The sequence below is a fragment of the Antrostomus carolinensis genome, unplaced genomic scaffold (genome assembly GCF_000700745.2).
Source record: "Antrostomus carolinensis isolate BGI_N321 unplaced genomic scaffold, ASM70074v2 scaffold5460, whole genome shotgun sequence".
Taxonomy (NCBI): Eukaryota; Metazoa; Chordata; class Aves; order Caprimulgiformes; family Caprimulgidae; genus Antrostomus; species Antrostomus carolinensis.
The window spans coordinates 32,558-50,352 of record NW_010286312.1 but is presented as its reverse complement, the minus strand read 5'-3'; the positions used below and the strand labels follow the sequence as shown (position 1 = coordinate 50,352).

At 37.3% G+C, this 17,795-nt stretch overlaps 1 protein-coding gene across 1 annotated transcript in view; it reads left to right on the top strand.

Moving 5' to 3' along the window:
* Nucleotides 1-750: 750 nt before the first annotated feature.
* The window catches only part of HEATR1 (HEAT repeat containing 1), a gene marked incomplete at its 5' end in the record, with an annotated part of 34,207 nt that continues 17,162 nt past the window's right edge, over nt 751-17,795 (top strand). Inside the window, 22 exons of the mRNA XM_029083893.1 lie at nt 751-990; nt 1,885-2,026; nt 2,552-2,653; nt 3,508-3,648; nt 4,228-4,439; nt 5,392-5,525; nt 6,337-6,445; nt 6,789-6,899; nt 7,319-7,436; nt 8,557-8,664; nt 9,064-9,159; nt 10,185-10,273; nt 10,571-10,782; nt 11,060-11,181; nt 11,695-11,892; nt 13,203-13,383; nt 13,665-13,813; nt 14,402-14,594; nt 15,134-15,306; nt 15,645-15,812; nt 16,325-16,567; nt 17,317-17,448. Of these exons, the coding sequence (XP_028939726.1) occupies nt 751-990; nt 1,885-2,026; nt 2,552-2,653; nt 3,508-3,648; nt 4,228-4,439; nt 5,392-5,525; nt 6,337-6,445; nt 6,789-6,899; nt 7,319-7,436; nt 8,557-8,664; nt 9,064-9,159; nt 10,185-10,273; nt 10,571-10,782; nt 11,060-11,181; nt 11,695-11,892; nt 13,203-13,383; nt 13,665-13,813; nt 14,402-14,594; nt 15,134-15,306; nt 15,645-15,812; nt 16,325-16,567; nt 17,317-17,448 (3,373 nt within the window). The remainder of the gene's footprint in view (nt 991-1,884; nt 2,027-2,551; nt 2,654-3,507; nt 3,649-4,227; nt 4,440-5,391; nt 5,526-6,336; nt 6,446-6,788; nt 6,900-7,318; nt 7,437-8,556; nt 8,665-9,063; nt 9,160-10,184; nt 10,274-10,570; nt 10,783-11,059; nt 11,182-11,694; nt 11,893-13,202; nt 13,384-13,664; nt 13,814-14,401; nt 14,595-15,133; nt 15,307-15,644; nt 15,813-16,324; nt 16,568-17,316; nt 17,449-17,795) is intronic.

Here is a 17,795-nt window from a genome sequence, read left to right as displayed (position 1 = left end):
AGCTTTTTTTTCTCTTCCCCTTTTTCTTAATCAGGTTATCACAGAGGTGTTGCTGATGGGCTCTGCCTTGGTCAGCGGTGGTTCCATCTTGTAGCCGGCTGGTGTTGGCTGTGTCGGACATGGGGGAAGCTTCCGGCAGCTTCTCACAGAAGCCGCCACTATTCCCCCCCAACCCGCTACCAAAACCTTCGCACACAAATGCAGTACATTCCTATGTTCCAGCTTGCCTCTGTTGCTTCCCATCCTTCCGTGGTGCTTCTGTGAGAAGAGTCTGGCTCCATCTTCTTGATAACCTACACTATATCCCATTAAGTAGTTGCAGACAGCAGGAAGATTTCTCTTTGACTCTTCTCCAGGCTGAACAAACTCAGTTCCTCCTTTTCCTTGTACGTTATTTTTCAGTCCCCTGACCATCTTGGTGTTCCTGTGCTGGACTCACACTCATATGGCAAGGTTTTTCTTCTACTGATGAGCTCAAAGTTGTGCACAGTGCTCCAGATGCAATCTCACAAATGGAGGGGATGGTTCATCTCCCTCAGCCTGCTGGCTACGCTCTGGCTAATACAGCCCAGGATGCCGCTGGCCTTCATTGCTGCAGCAGCGCACTGCTGATGCTTGTTAATGTTCTTTTTCTTCATCAGTTAAGAAATACTTTTAAGTGCAGCAAAAGGATGACATGTATAGCAAAGAAGCTGGACATGCCAGTGAGGAGATGGGTAGGACTGGTGAATAAAACTGTCGCATTTAAAGCATTCTTCCATTTTTTTCCACAGGATGCACTGGCTTAGAAGAATTGATGGGGATTGATCCTTCATTTGAAGTGTTCCAGTCCAGTTTGTTTAGTTCCACATCCAAAGCCCTGGAACGCAGTGTTCAGTCTAAAGCAGTAAATCAGCAGCTGAATAAGAATATTTCATTGTTTCTGATTCACCTATCCCCTTACTTTATGCTTAAGCCAGCCCAGAAGTGCCTTGAATGGCTGATTCACAGGTAATCTGCTGAATATCCTACATGTCAATAGATTAAAAAGCCATCTTTTTTTTCCCTGCTGAGAAAAACTTTGAAAAAATTGACTTTAGTTTTCTGAAAATACAGGTTAAAATGTTAAAAAATATCCATTTGGGCTTAGTCTTCTTTGCCAGTTAGATTTTTATCTCTTGATAAATTTCTGTGAAAATTCTGATCTGTCATGGTATTGTATATTAAAGCAATTATTTATTTGTCTGGCTTTCACCAAATTTGCCCAGCTGCAGCCATCTTATAGAGGACCTAGAGGGGTATTTATGTAATACCCTTTTAGAAATGGGCTGTGTGAAATAGCTATTTTCAGTATTAACTGTGAACTGTGAATAGCATGCCCTTGGATTATAACATGAGCTAAGTATTATTTCAAGGTTATGTAGGAAGGTGTGAAGAAAAAACAAACCACGTATTTTGTGGAGTGATGTTGTATTTATTTATATAAATGAACCTGTCCAGATGCAGAAAGTGTAATATTTCATGTAATGAGAGAGTGGGTGATTTTGTTGATACAACCTATGAATCACTTTATATGTATATATGTTTTGTACTGAAATTCGTACTAGATTATTGTAATGTCTGGTTTAATATTGAGACCTATGCAGAAGAAACTAAGGTAATCTTAAGTACTATAGGGACCTAAAATTATTGAGAGTGAGGAAGAAAATTGCTAGCACTGTTTTTTCCCTCTAGCACACACAGACTAGTGGCCAGCTTTGGATTGTGGACTGGTCTGAGTCAGTATGACAATCATCTCGCATCTTGCTTAAAAGCAAGTAAACCAGGTGTTCTGAGAAGAACATGCCTGGTTCTTTTTTTTGGACTTCCAGATAGTTTTTAACTGTATTAATGCTTTTTCCTTAGATTTCACATTCATCTCTACAATGAAGATAGTTTGATTGGTTGTGTTCTGCCATATCATGAGACTAAACTATTTGTGAGAGTTATTCAACTTTTAAATATAAAAAGCCCAACTCATAAGTGGCATTGGATGGATCCAATAAGGGTAAAGTATTTAACAGATGCAAGTTGGGAGAAACATGAGGCACTTTATTAATAATATCTTGATTCTGTTACTAAGTTTATGAATATGGTCCACCTGTTTGTGTGGTTAGCTGTAGAACTGTACTGAAAGACCTAGTTGCAGGGATGGAGTCTGGATGCCCACCTGTTGTTTCTGCTCTTTCTTTATATTTTAAGTAAATTATAAAAAGCTTTGATAGTGATTACTCTTTGTTTTGGCAAAGTTAAAGTATGGTTTTAAGGTGCAAGTATTTGCTACTGCTAGGAAGATATGTAAATTACTAAAATATGTGTTTATTTGAATAAAGATTACATGTAATGTTCTTCATCATCTGACTTAATGTAGATAGAAAAACTTCCAGAGGGATGTGTGGGTTTCCATTGCTTGTTTCAATTTAAATGCTCTTAAGTAATCAGTAGGCTTAATTTAGAAATTATAGTAAGTTTTACTTCAAGTGCTTGACTTTACCCTTGAGTGTTCTAATTTTACTTCTTTCACCATGTAAAGAAACCTGGAGTCCCACTGGCAAGGGGTACTGTCATTACACACTGCTACAAAGACCTGAATTTCATGGATTTCATCTGCAGGCTGGTGTCAAAATCTGTGAAGGTTGTTCATTATTTGTTTGTTGTCACTTGATTTTCCCCATCTTTGTATTTGTATAGTATTATGCTGTTTACTAATATTTTTAATTACATATCAAATAGTAAAAGAGTTATTTATTAGTAAATGATAAGAAAAATTGTTTTCTTATCATTTGTGTAGACAACAATCTATCAGAAATTCTTGTAAGGAAGTGTCTGAGAACCAATGAGCCATGACAAAACAATTTGGCACTACTGTATTACTTGAAGATACTGTATTACTTCAAAGTACTTCATTGTCTTAATGTTTTTCCTGCTATTAGTTTGTAACTGTGCTTTGAATTTGGGTATCTCTTTAGGGGGTTGTCATGGGTGTTTTAAACATATATCTTCAAATATTAATGAGAACATAAATGTTAGAAGGTGAGCGTATTTATTTGGTTTTTTAGTTAATATCAAATAGAGAACTAGCTTTATAGTCTCAGAAGGGTAAGATGTTAGATAGTTCCAATTATTTAGAGAACTAGACTGTACTGTCAAACGAAGCAAAGCACACACAGTAACAGGGTTTGTTCACAGATCTAGTAGGGGGTGTTAAACTTATACCAGTCAGCTTCTTGGCTGTCCAGTTCTCGGTCTTGAGCATTACACCCAAATCACAAATGATTTAGGTTACCTTATTATGATTAACTACAGTGGCTGAGGAATAGCACCCATTTCCTTCTCTCTTGCCTGCAAGGCGGAGGTGAGGACTTGAGTTTAGCAGGAGCTGTTAAGAGTTTACATGCTGGAGTTCTGAGATTTTGCTGGTTTGGGGGAAGCTGTATGTGCATTTCCACTTTTCCTGATGTCTGAACAACTAATTTTTCTGTGGTCCAGGTCTTTTCAGAGTGTCCGGGCAACTCAGCTCAATTGAGAGTTCTTCTTGTGTTTTATGCCTCCACCATTGTATCAGCTCTTGGAGCTGCAGAGAAGATAACAGACACTATAGTCTCTATGCTGCTCCCTTACATCCAAAAAGTAGGTGAAGCTTTGTTTTCCTTCCTGTGTGATGAAGTGTTCTGTGTTCTGCAGATGTGTGTCTGCAGATAACATTTTAGAGTGACATTCTGTGTGAAATGAATCGAACCACTCTTAGTCTGCTTTGACACATCAGGCAGGTGAAGATCCAGGAACAATAATGTTTTTTCACACCTCAGGTGAGCACTTCAAGAACTCTGTTTCCTACTCTGGATGAGGAAAGGAGCTGTGGGAAACAGATACACAGTTTGAATGAACCTCTTTGCCTTAGAGACTTACCATGCTAAACAATGAGGAAATGGAGTCAGGGTGGACAGCCTGCTTTAATATCTTTCCTCCAGGATTGTTGCTCTGTTAACCAACAGAGCAGCAGTTAATGAATGTCTTCTGTATGTGTGCACCCTGCATGACAGCTTTTTCTTCTTGAAAGTTAGGTTTATAGATCCCTTAAAAGTTAACACACGGAGAGGAGGTAGTGTGATTCCATGGATGTCAGAACGAAAATGATTTTTATGTTAATGTACTCTTTTTTTAAAAAATTTGTGCATGTTAAAAATCCACCTTTATCTCTTTTCCTAGGGCTTGAAATCCTCTATACAGGATTACAGAGCTGCAACATATATGATAATCTGTCAGATGACAGTAAAAGTGACAGTGGAGCCTTCCTTGGTGCATTCCTTGATGTTACAGATAAGCAAGACGTTATCAAAAGTGCCCTCATTAGTAAGGGATGGGGTGGCATGCTTGAACCTACTGCTGCAGACTCAGAAAGGAGACAAACTTGGGAAAAAGTAAGACTATGGGAATTGAGTTTTTGCACTTTTTAAAAGCTTAGACTGCACTTTGATAATTTGAATTTTTTCATCCTCCTCATTAAAGGGATACTTTCCTTTTTGGAAATTTTGTGAGTTAACATTTCAAAGGGCTCAGAAGTTTCTTTTGCTTACTTTGAAAGCTTGTATGCTCATTACAGCTAAGGAGTCTCAGTGGTGCGAGTCTGGCATCTTTTGGTCCCTCTCCTGCCACTTCCCTCAGTAAAGGATTGCTGTAAACATGCAAAACTGAATCTGGCCAGTAAGAGGTTTTCTTGAACGTGAGAATCCTGGAAGAGAAGCCAGCATAATAATGATAGTGCAAATTTGAGGTTATTTCATAGAATCATAGAATGTATTGGGTTGGAAGGGACCCTCAAAGGTCATCTAGTCTAACTCCCCTGCAGTGAGCAGGGACATCTTTACTGGGTCAGGTTGCTCAGAGCCCCATCCAACCTGGGTAGAAAAGGAGACAAGAGAAACTTTTTATGAGCAGGAAGGGAAATCGCTTCTACTGTCTCTGAGGATCTCTTGTCATTGAGCTGTTACTTTTCCTCCCTTCCTTTTGCTGCCACTGGGTAATAGATATGCTCCTTGCAATGTGAGGATATCTCTTCATGCAATCCATACAAGTGTTTTTTCTTGTACTACCAATTTTGCAAAAACATAGTTATGTTCATTGTGCCATTGGTTCGGCTGTGCTCAGCCCGACTGGCAGTACCCTGTTTTCCTCTTGGATAGTAAATGCACCAATAAACCTCTGGCAATAAGAAACTGGAACCCTTTGAATCTTTTCAGTGTTTATTTACAATGAGGCTGTTGCCTGATGCTGAAAATTGAACCCTTAGGAAGTCTGCATGGTTTGAAATTATTGGTAACCCAGATGAGCATGCATACTTTTTTAAAAAAATTTCCCTCTTCTGTTGTGCAGGCCATTTAATTATCTGTGCAAAACCCCAGAACTGGTAACACTTCTGCAAGGCCTTGCAGCAGGCTATGATATCTCTCCTCTTCTGCGTTACCTGTTGCCTCACTTTGTTAGCACTGTCATGAAAAGTGATACGGGTAAGCTAGCATACATTTTTACAGTTTTGTTGAGTTTTAAGGACAGATTGCTGTGGTCAGTATTGTAGCTGTGTAATTTTAGTTGCTTCTGGCATTAAAACTGTGTCAATACATGTGAAGACCTGATTGAGCTTTTGTGTCTGTGCTGCTTTTTGTTTTACCAGGCCCTACAGAGGAGGCTATGTTAGGCATTGTTATATCTGTATTGCTTTGATTTAGATGCTGATTTGCAGTATTTCAGCAGTAACTTAATTTTGATGTATGAAATTCTCTCAGAGATGTGTTGTAGTACTGCAAAATAATTTTTAGGTAGATTACATGTACTCCATGTGTAGTTTAAGTAGTGGAGATCTGTATTTAACTGATGAATTAAATGTGCCTGGGAACAGTCTGGGACAGGAAGGTTGGCTGCCATGCAGTAGTGTCTGCACTAGTAAGTCTGTTTGCACTGTTGACGTGTAAGTGCTGAATCATGATTGGGAAGGCTCTTTTGTTGAAAAGGTCCAGATTCACACCAGGGAATGCTGTGGGCAGTTGCTGGCACAGGTTGTGGTAGCAGATCTGGAACGTTCCAAAGCATACTTGAATTTATTGGTGGCAATACAGCATTTGGCATTTTACTGGCATTGGTATAAAGCATTGCTAATAGCTCACAGAGAGTTAGTGCTAGTCATCAGTGAACGTTGTGGTCTTCAGGTTATGTGTTTAGTTCACCAGATGATGATGCCCATTAAAGCTATTAGCTTTAATCAGTATGAGAGGACTATTCTCAAAGTATTGTTCATCTTTTACAACTACACGCTGTCCTTAGAGGAACAAGAAGAATCTGAGGAGGCAGAGAATCAGATTTACATCAGACATCTTGAAGCTATTCTTCAGAGTATACCACTGGAAAAGGATTTAGATCACCTGTTGGCTTCGTGAGTTAACTTTGATTATGTTTCTTCTGCAATACTACAGTCATTTCTGGTTTAATAACAAGTAATTCCTGACAGTGGCATTAGGATTATATGAGCATGTTTTTCTGATCAAAATCCAAAGCTGGATTTTGAAACTGAAACATTCCCCAATCCAGAAGAGCCATGCTTTTAGTACTTTTGGGAGTACTTGTGGGACAGAATGAAACTACAGGCCAAGGGCAAATCTGTTCTTACAATAAGTAATTCATATTAATCCTAACTTGTTTAGCAATGTGCTTTATAACATTTATGTAATTTGTACTATCCAAAAAACAGTGGCTTTTTCTTTTGTTTGTAATTTTAGCAAGTTCCTCGACGAGTTTATCTCCTGTGGTAGAGAGATTGAATCTAATCCTGCCAAAATGGCTGCACTCAATCAAAAGATGCTTCCTCTTATCAGACTTCTTGAGATAAAGTAAGTTCCATTTTAATGTGACAGTCCCACATTCTGTAGAGTGGTGATGTCAGCTATGATCTTGGCTTATTGGGTGGAGTAAGCACAATATTTTTGCCCAAATAAATACAGTAAAAATAACTGACTTCTAATATTTGTCCAAATTTTATTTTACTGATCTGTCCTTACAGATTTTCTTATCACTGTAATACAGACCCACAGGCTTTGTACAGGTCTTTACTGTGTAGCATGACCTTTTCTGCTCATTATTTTTCATATTGTTCATCTGTGTTAAGACATAATGGTTCATTGCTTAAAATAGCTGGTTCAGATGAGTGTGTGTGCATTCAGCTTCCTTATATTTCGCTGTATTTCTCTAGTAAATACACATTCTTCTGTAATGCTTTGTGGAAAATGTTGGGGCCTTTGTCTGTTGGCAGGTATCCTAAAGCCTTAGACTCTGTGTTGGAGAAGCATCTGGAAGATTGCATAGATGAGGCTGACCAAAATCTTTTTCACCAATTTATTTCTCTTTCATTAAGCTGTGGCAAATACAAGGTAGGTAGAAGCTCAGTTCATGATCCTAGTTCTTATCTGGTTATACTGTCCGAAGTCTGGTATTTTGGCAAAGTTCTACTCTCTCTTCCTAAAAAAAAAAACCAAAAAAAAAACTCTATCAAAAAACCCCCAGAAACAAAACAAAGAAACCAAACCACATTGTACTTAAATGTGATTTAGGAGCGGGGCTTGATACATTTCCACCTGCCCCAATTGCTCTCAGTAATTTTTTTTTCCTTAGGAATATGGCCAGTCCATATACTGTAGTGGTTGATAGTGCCAGCAAGGCCCCATCTTAAAGATTTTGTCAGTGTCAGAGGTGTCTGTTTTGGGAAGGTTGCCAAGTTTATCGCTGTTGAGAGAAGGTGGTTTGGTCCTTTTTGTTGCATTGATTTTATGAATGTTTACAGTTAGTAACAGGGAAGAATAGAGTGACTACAGAGTTCTTCCAGTGCCATTTCTGAAGAGCAATTGAAACTCAGCCTAACACAGAATAACCATGAGTGCAACAGATCTGTCCAAGGGATTTATTATTAAGAGATGGTTAGTGTTATAGCTGTTGTTTGCAATGACTGAAAGACTGAAAGCACTTTGGAAAAGGTGATATACTACATAAAGAAGTGCTTTGTGTATTTTTGTACTGATTTAATGAGGGCACAGATTCTGTGACTGAATAACAAGTGGATTAACAGAAAAACAAGGCATGCAGAACAAAGGCATATGACTCTCTTCTAGTCTTTAAGGTTCCTGAGATAAGTGCGCACAACTGGACTGGCACAGTTTCTATCTGTCCTCTGTCACACTGACATTGTCACTAGAGCTTTCTCAGAATCCTTAGATAAGTGTAGTGCTTTTCTAGGACAAAAAGGTGTCTGTGGCTTACTGTACTTTTCAAGCTTATTCAAAAAACTCTCTGTCAAAGTAAAGAAGAACAAATTTGAAACAAATTTGAAGAACAAATTATATAACATAATTGTTCTGTAATTGGTGCTTGTTGGGTCTGAATTATGCAGGTTTTCTTCTGGAAAAAAAAAATTCTGAAATAATTTCTCCCACTATTCTTATATATACTTAAAGAATTTTTAACATGCGATGAGTCACTCTGAAATCTGTATTTCAGTTTCTGGAAGACTCTGATACCTCCCTTCTGCTTAGTTTGAATCATCCTCAGCCAGCTGTGCGGGTCCTGGCTCTTCAGCATTTGAAAGATGTTATTGAAACATCAAAGGTTTGTGTCCTGAATCTCTCACTTAAAGAACTGAATTAATATATGATGTCTTCAAAAAGCTGCTTGCCAGACCTATGAGTTGAAGACGAGTGGTATGTTAAACTATTCATGTCATTGTCGCTGTTTTTCATGGTGTGTTTAGTAAGTTTCTGTCATCATTTTCCCATATTCTGGAGTCTGGATGTAGTTCTTATTTATTAAGCTGCTTGTAGTCTAAGATAAAATCTAGGTCAATGGACACTGCCAGTTTTCTTTCTTTTGTTGTTGAAAGTTAGTCTGCCTGTGAGGTTTAATTTAAATTATGTTACTGCTTTTCTTGCACTAGGATTCTGGTATTTCATTAAAAGCCTGTAAATTGTGCTACCAACAAATGATTTTTTTTTTCCTTTATTTTTTCAGGAAGGCTTTGATCAGCCTTTCATAGAAGAAGCAATTTTTGATCGGCTCAAGGACGACAACAGAGATGTTGTAATGTCTGCTCTCGGTTCTTTGGAGGTAAGTCTGTATCTTTTGATATGTTAGGTGAGATTTTAGCTGGTCTCAAATATGGGTGTCTGGAATGTATTCTTTCTAATTGCCCTTCTCCTACTCATGTCCTTGGCGTACGGCTTTTGTCCTTTAACAGGATGAAGCAACACAAATTTAGGAGGCTTATGTTGTTTACTGCCTCACCATTCCCCCTGTCACCCCCCCTGCCCCCAAATTTCTGCTTCCTGATCTTTCCCAAACTGTTTGCAGTTAATTTGAATTTACTGATGGTTTTTTATATAGCTACTAAAGCATGTTTTAATCTTTTATTATTTGAAGTGTGCTTCCCACTTAGTCTGCACAATTTTCTATAAAAACGTAAGCCATGTTACCTGCCATTTGGATGGAAAATGATGCAGTGACAAGTCATTACGCTAGTGAGAAGTGCTCAGTTGAGTTTTTCCATATGAGAGTCATCTGGTCAGTTGATAGCGGCAAAGTGCTAAACTCCAGCTCAGGTTTACTGGATCGGACTGTGGTATGCATTGTACTGATTGTTTCCAGCTAGTGTAACAGTCTTTCTTCATTGCTTCTGCTAGTAGTAGTGGAGAATATTATTAGCAGTAATATAATTGGTCTTGTGTGTTCATTCATTCTCAGTCACTAAAAAACAGGAATAGAAGCACCTGAGTGCTTCTTTAAACTTTAGTATCTTTTGTTAACATGTCTTATATTTTTGTCATACAGATTCTGTGTAAAGTAAAACCAACTCTTATTTAATTATAAAGTGCTTATTGTTTATCTGTTTTACCAAACGTTTCTTCATTTGATGAATTCTCTCTCCTTTAACATATAAAGAGGGTATGCTGGGCAGCCTTATAACTTCTGTTTACCCTGATGATATTTTTATTACATGATCATCAATAGGAATGAAATTAGTGATGTTTGATCCCTGTTGCCACTTGGTATAGCAGATGCATTGTCCACTATGATATGGCAAATTATTTTGTATTTTATTATACTTTCATTTCTTTTTCTTGATTACTTTTCAGATTTTCAGGAAACAAGTCAATCCAGAAGTAGTAGTATCAAGTCTTTTGAACATCTTCCAGAGAGCCGATCTTTCAAAGGATGGAAAGTGGTATGTTTGTGCCTTTTTTCAGTCTACATTCTTTCTGTATAAATTAAATTTTTAAAAAGTAACTCTAAAGAATACTTTAAAAAACATTTTACACTTCAAATACTTTTTGTTATGCTACATCTGTGCTGAGTTACAAGATAAATATTCAATTATTTGCATACCTTTTCCATGAATTCCTTAGTTGTTCTCACCACTATTTGGATTCAGAAAATCGCCATGGAAAATGGAGAACAAATCAAAGAAATGTTGCTGGTACAATTGAGCAATGGATTTTCAACATGACCTTTTCTCTTTTAGGTACAAGGTTCTGGAGCGAGCAATAAAACTTTTAGTCAAAGAAGACATTTTGAAAGAGAAAAAAGAACTACTAGATGAAGCAGTAATGCAGTTGTTACCTTTTATGGTAATCACTAATGCAAATTCAAAATCTTCTGATTGGAAAATGGCCGTTTGTCTGTCAGAATCTGATCTCTGCTCCTTACACCCTTTACTGAAAGGCTGGCCAGAAGGTAAAGCATTAATTGTAACTAATTTGGTAAAATAAAAGTTGTGAGAATTTAGGACGTCATCCTTATTGAACCTAGATGCTTATTGAAGGAGACTGGCTGTCATTATCAAGCTGCCGTGCTGTGAGTGTGAATTAAGTTCTCTAAAAAACTCTTTGACAAGACAAAGAAATTTTCTAGTATGTTTCTGACTGGTTCTAAATACTGTTGAGCCACCAGTGTTTTAATATATGATTTGTATACCTAGATTGTCTGATTATTATTTTTTTCCTTGGAATAGCTCTTGAAGAGACAATTAAATCTAGCAAGTCTGCAGAGTTGATTGGAATGGCCAACGAGAAAATGATTCTGCTGTTTTCTAAAAATATTACTTCAGGGGATCCTTCCTTACTATTGCAAATGGTATGTGTACCATGTTACCCTAACCTTGAGAGATCTTACTTTCCAGGTGGTCACTGTGGTAGAACAAATTTGACATAGAACTTTGTATGTGCTTTTCTTAGTATTAATATGCTATCATCAAGCTGCTAGGCAAATATATATATATATATAAAATAACAAACCCCAATATAATCTAGATAAAACAAATTTCTCCCTTAACATAAGGAAAAGAAGAAGCAAAGCTGTTACCTATTTGGACAAATTATTAGTGTAACTAAATTCCAGGAATTTTTAGTTTCCTGAAAAAAAAAAAAAAATTCTAGAGAATAAACAAGTATACCTGTGGGTAGTTCATAGAAACAGATGTTTGTGTGTTCCCAGGTTCCAAAGAGTCAGCAGTCAGTAACTTACCAGTGATAGAAGGTAACAAAGATTTAATTGGACATGCAAATAAAAAACAATATAAAGTCATTGTGAAGCCCCATTGTCTTACAGACTTTTTGTTGTTGTTTTTCCTCCACTCCCTTTTCTAAGGTTGATGATCTGATACTCGTTGCTGAAACAGAATCTGACAGCGTGAGACAGAAAGTAACTACTCATGTAATTGGTTCAGTGCTTGTTCAGTGCTGCTGCAAAACACAGATGAAGGAAAGTTATTTTTCAGTGGCTATCAGAGTCTTCCGTTTCTTGGAGAAAAAAATAAAAAAGCTCAGAACTATTGATGCTGCAGAGGTAAGATGTAAACAGTTTAGAGAGGGAATTTTCTGTGTAAAGGAGGAATCTTTTTTATTGGAGAACAAGAATTTCAGAAACCTTGAGAAGGACTGAAAATCTCACTTTCATTTCTTTTCAGAGCAAAAACACACACTTGGCCACAGTACAAGAAGCTGCCATTAAGAATTGCTTTTACATTTTGTCACTCTAGTGAGTCTGCATTAAAAAATCAAGAACTCCAGAGCTTTCGGCTAGCATCCCAATAACTGATTCAGTGTTTCAGTGCTTTGGGCTTGGCACAAAGTTTGGGGCATTTCTGCCAGCTACATTGTGGCATCATTGTTTGACTTTGGAATATTTTTTGTCCATAAGTAAAGGTTTTGCTGGCTTGTTCAATAGTCAGAGGAAGAAAATGCAGTTGAGTATGAAAAAGAGCTTATACGAAGAGCAGTTCCAGAGGAGGACCATGAAAGTGGTCAGAGAGCTGGAGCATCTCTCCTATGAAGAAGGGCTGAGTTGGGGTTGTTCAGCTCCAGGGAGACCGTATTGCAGTCTTCCAGTACTTACAGAGGGTATATAGGAAAGATGGAGAGACACTTTTTACTAGAGCCTGTAGCAATCAGACAAGGGCCAGTGGTTTTAAAATAAAAGAGGGTAGATTTAGCTTGCATATAAGGAAGAAATTCTTTCCTATGAGGGTGGTGAGACACTGGAACAGGTTGCCCAGAGAAGTTGTGGATGCCTCATCCCTGGAGGTGTTCATGGTCAGATTCAGTGGAGCTTTGAACAGCCTGATCTAGTGAAAGATGTCCCTGCCCGTGAGAGGGGGAGTTGGACTAGATGATCTTTGAAGATTCCTTCCAACCCAAACCATTCTATGATTCTGTGATTCTATGAATTTCAACCTCAAGCAGGTCCTTGCAACAACATTGAAAGGGTCATTCCTGAATTTGTTGGGGTTTGGTTTATTGTGCAGCTCTGTAAGCAGTTGTATTGACACCTTCTGGGGGATAACATGGAGGCAGAAGGAGGAGCATCAGAGAGGCAGGAACAATGTTCAGGAAGAGCATTTCTGCATCTGCTACCTTTTTTTTGCTTTACTTTTATGCATATTTCCCATTGGGGTTTTCTTGTTTTATTTTGTTGTTGAAATAGCTTGTTTTTTTGTGTGTGTGTAAGAAAACCCACATGAGCAGGACTGTGTTTCACTTTGTAAGAATACCTCTTTTGAGGTTGGAAATTAAATATTGCTGAATTTTAGTGCAATTTTCTGTCTTCTGTTGCATGAATTTGTGACAGTATATACTAAAATGAATTTTCATTCACAGGAAACTGCCCTAAATTGGTCTGTTGAAACAGAGGAAGCTTTGATGCCTAAGGACTTGTTAACTGCATATATAGAAAAGCTCAATAGTGATCAGACTGCTCATGCAGAGGAGTCAGCTATGTTCCTGTTCTTACTGAAAAACTTCATTATTGGCCTAAAATCTCCTCTGTCCTTTGCAAAAGGTAGGTGTTAAGGTGTTTTGACTGTCTTTTATATCAATCAAATGAAGAAGGAAGGTTATTTTTTTTTTTTTATCTTCAGAAGTTGTTGGAAACAAAGAAGCCTTGCTTCCTAACCTTCTTCCTGTGTTGTTACTGAGATCTGTAAAGGTTGCTCACTTGTGAACGTGAAATCAGCCAAATGTATTTTCTTAAACTTTTAACTAGAGATGTCTCTTTTCTCTTGGTTTCTGAAGGTGTTTATATGCATCCACTGTGTCTTTTTTATAACCCGTATCTTTTAGAGGAAACTTGGTGGAATCCCGAATCTCTGAATCAAGACATCCAAGGCTACCTGCACCTCCTTTTGGGGCTATTTGACCTGCTTGTCTGTGGAGCCAGTGAGGGAAGCAATGCTGTTCAGTACAGAGCATTGATGAATCTCTTACTCAAGGTATTACTTTTGCATTTCTTTGCTCTGAATTATTAGTCATCAAGTATTATGAATTTACCTAATTTTAAGGACAGCTGGGGAAAATGGAGAACTGATCATGCAACACTGCTTGTTGTGACATGATAGTACTGTGAGCAGATAAAAGTCTAAGCTTCAGCTGGTTAGTTAACCCTAATTAACTGTAATAATAAAACACTAAAGTAAAGAAACAATAAATGGACCAGTTGAGGCAAAGGTGAAAACGTAACACTGATTTGCAGGGCCAGGTCAAGAGCTGAAGTTTGAGATACAAGTTTTGGTGCTATCTGGGAGAAAAGCAAACAGTTACTTTGTAAAATTTGTTAGTTTTTAAATACAGAAATTTAAAGGAAAACTTTTAGAAGACACTGCATGTTTCCTTATAACATCATCTCATGTTTTCTCACCAGTATTGGGCAAGAATATATCTATATTATATATACTCCTTTGATTTGGGTGGTTTATCAGATGTTGTCAGTAGTAGTTTGTCAAATAAATAGAAGTTACTAAATAAGTGCTTTTCTGTTTTGTTTTTTATTTTTGCTTGTGGGTTTTTTTGTTAAATTTAAGGTACATCTAAAAGATTCAGAGGTTCTCTTCAAGTTCCTTTCAATTTTATGGACTTACAGTTATAACCTTTCAAATCAACTGAACTACGAAGTCAGTGCAATGCTACAGACTCAAGCTCTGTATATTGGCTATGCACTGCTTGAATCGCAGACCTACCAAAAAAAGAAACAGCTGCTATCACCATCGTCTCCAGGTAAAGTAAAACAATATCTATCTCTCATCTTAAGACTTATCACAGTATTTTTTAATTTTGTGCAATTTCACTATATTTTATATCATGAAGAGTATCTATAGTTATTTATATTCAGCCGCACTAGGCTGAGACAGCTCTCTGTCTTGCTGATTCACTGCTGCAGTTACTAGCCCAAGCTTGGAAGTAGATGAAACCACTTTTTTTTAATCTTAAACGAGTTAAAGGAACATGCTGCTATGCTGAAGAAGTCAATTACAGCACCTTACTTTCAGTGCAGTATAAGGACATGGCAGTCAGTAGCAATATATGAACTCTCTGAGCTTAAACATCAATATAAGGACTGCGGTGAAGCAGTTCAGAGCCATGGATCTGTGGGATTCATGTAGGTGTTGTGTAGTCTAGAGGTTTATAGTGAAAAGAGATGACTTTTTAATTCCAAAGTAACGTTGATGCCTCTTCAGGGACAGATACAGTCAAATTCTGACTGCTCACTTTATTCTGTTGTCTTTTCCTCCTTCCTTCCCTCACTCTTTTTGCAGTGGTGATATCTTTGCTAATTAACTTGAGTAGTCCTGTGAGTGAAGTTCGAAGGGCTGCTCTCAACTGCCTTCATTCCTTGAGAGGGATAAAGGAGTCTCTACTTCATCCAGTCCTTCAGCATTTGGAGCAAAAGACAGAAGAGATCATATCTGACCGTACATACATAACACAGGTATTTTTGTTATTAAGGTGTACATTAATACAAGTTTTGTCTGCAGCTGTGAACTCCCATCTTTTCTAAAAGTAATCAAGTTAACAGGGAAAGTTCATTGTCTTTGTATACTATGGTGGACTGATTTTTTAATATATTTTTTTAAAGAACTGTTAAAACATTCACGTGATTTCTTGCATGCAGAGAATTGAGAATATCAGTCAAATAAAAGATATTAACTTGTGGTTTATTTACAGATGAAGAATTCTGTTTGTATCGAGATTGCATTGAATAAATGTCGTTTTAAGGCATTTTTATTGCAGGGAATGAACTTAACTTTCACTTTGTTAATGAACTAGATTATGGGAACTCTATTTGAGGAGCTTGAGACACAACCAAAACAGAAATCCCAGAATAAAAAATTGTTGGAAGCTTTGGAAAGCATACTTGACTGTGTACAGAACCCTATTTTCCCATCATATGTTGCAAGAAACTTAATGAAAATTCTTCATGAAGTCCATGGTGAGGTAAGTGCCACCTTTCTAGTTGCTTTATGGGTTCTGCACTTGACTGAAATGTTGAAATGATTAAACATCCAGTATATTCAGAATTCTCCAAGTGCTCAAAAATACAAGTTCAATGTTCAAAAAATGAATGAAATTTTTAATTTTTATGCTGTTTGGTTGTAAATGCTGAAAGGATTGTAAACTGCATAGAGGATAAGCATTCTTGCCTCACGTTTGGGTTTTGTAGGAGACAGCATTCATAACTTGGTGAAAAATGCCTTGTTTCTGTTCTTTAAAAATATGAAATACTGCTCTGCAAAGGAGAACAGCAAAGTAGCAGATGAGTGTGTACTCCTGGTAATCTCACAATAAGTCTTTCTTGTATTTTTCCTCTTGAATAGCTGTTGTTTAAAATACTGTCTGCAGTGTGTTACCAGAGAGGGGATGTTGCAGTAAGATGAAGCTGTGCTATTTGGAGTTTGTTAAAATGAGAATGGATAAAAACTTCAGTTATGAATTTCCTCTGCTTGCAGATGGTTCTTTCTCACCTCTTGCCTGTACTAGACCGGTTGCTAGAGAAGGTCTTTAAGAAACCTGAAGCAATGTTGAAAGACGAAGTTGTACTCCTGCATCTCATCCTTGGAAAGTTTAATGAATATTCAGCATCCCTCTTATGCAAGAATCAGCAGAGTCTGGATTTATTTATCAAAAGTCTTCATGCTGCCAAGAAATTCTATGAAGAAATTCCACCATTTCAGATCACAGCACTTGGGCAGGTATGGCTGTGTTAATTTCTTTTGATACCTAAAGCAAGTAGCAGTGTTCCGGATTGGATTTACAAGGGCTTTTTCTGTGTTAAGGAATCCATAGCTTTTGACTTGTCTTTCTTTTAGTACAAGTTTTTGAGGTCTCCATAGTGTATTTGAAACATCTAAACAGGCAGCAAAACTTTCTCTCAACTTACCAGAAGAAGAAATTGCTGCTTGCTTTATTTTTGCATTTTGACAAGTACAGAATAGAAATGTTATTTGCATGCAGATTAATACCTGTATCGTTGCCTGCAGATAATACTGTTCCACTGTCCTTAGTTTTTGTCAGTCAGGCAGGAGCTTTACTTCATGTTCTTCTTCTGAGGAAAAACTGTCAAGAAAATAGAGTAGGTGAGAAATAGTCTCATTTGAAGGAGGCTACAAATCCAGGCCTTCTATTAGCTAGGTATTCATACATACTTACCAGAAGCTGGCAACAGACAGTTTGTTCCCCTCACCAGGCAAGCTGTGTAAAAAATTTCAGGAATCAGTATGTCTGATGGATATTTCAGAACTATGTGTTTTGCATCTAAGGATTCCTGGATATATACAAATACATAGCTAATATGCAAATTTTTATGATATATGTTCATATGAACATGTGTCTATGATTGGGTGTCATACATAATCTAACATACCTAAGTTCCATAGCTTGTGATTTTGTTACCCTCTTACAGTAAACCTCTCTGCACCCTTTCTTTTTTCCTTTTTTGTAGATTACTAAGCCGTTCTTTGCAGCTGTGTCAGAGGGGATGGTGCAAGAGAAGCTGTTAAAAGTATTGTTTGACTTACTGTTAAACTGTAAGAACCCGCTTTGTGCCCAGACAATTAGCAGTGTGTTTAAAGGGGTAAGTGGCAAACTCCCAAACACAGAAATTTGTTCAAACCTGTTGTGGTAGTTCTACGTTACTACATTCAGTAACACTCGTTGTTTATGTCATTCATAGCATGAAAGGAATCAGAAACTATTTTTCACATAATGTAATTGTGTTAATAGCATTAGAAGTTCATTAAATGACTGCTTTTAGAAGGTATTCCTTAAAAAGCCATGTACTAGTCATTTACTATACAATGTGAATGAAGTCACTTCTTTCTGCTGCACTGAGTTTCATTTTCTGGGATATGACTTGAATGTGTAGATTATATACTCTCATGTGCAAGAAAAGGATGGGTTTTTAAAAAAGGAGGGAGCATA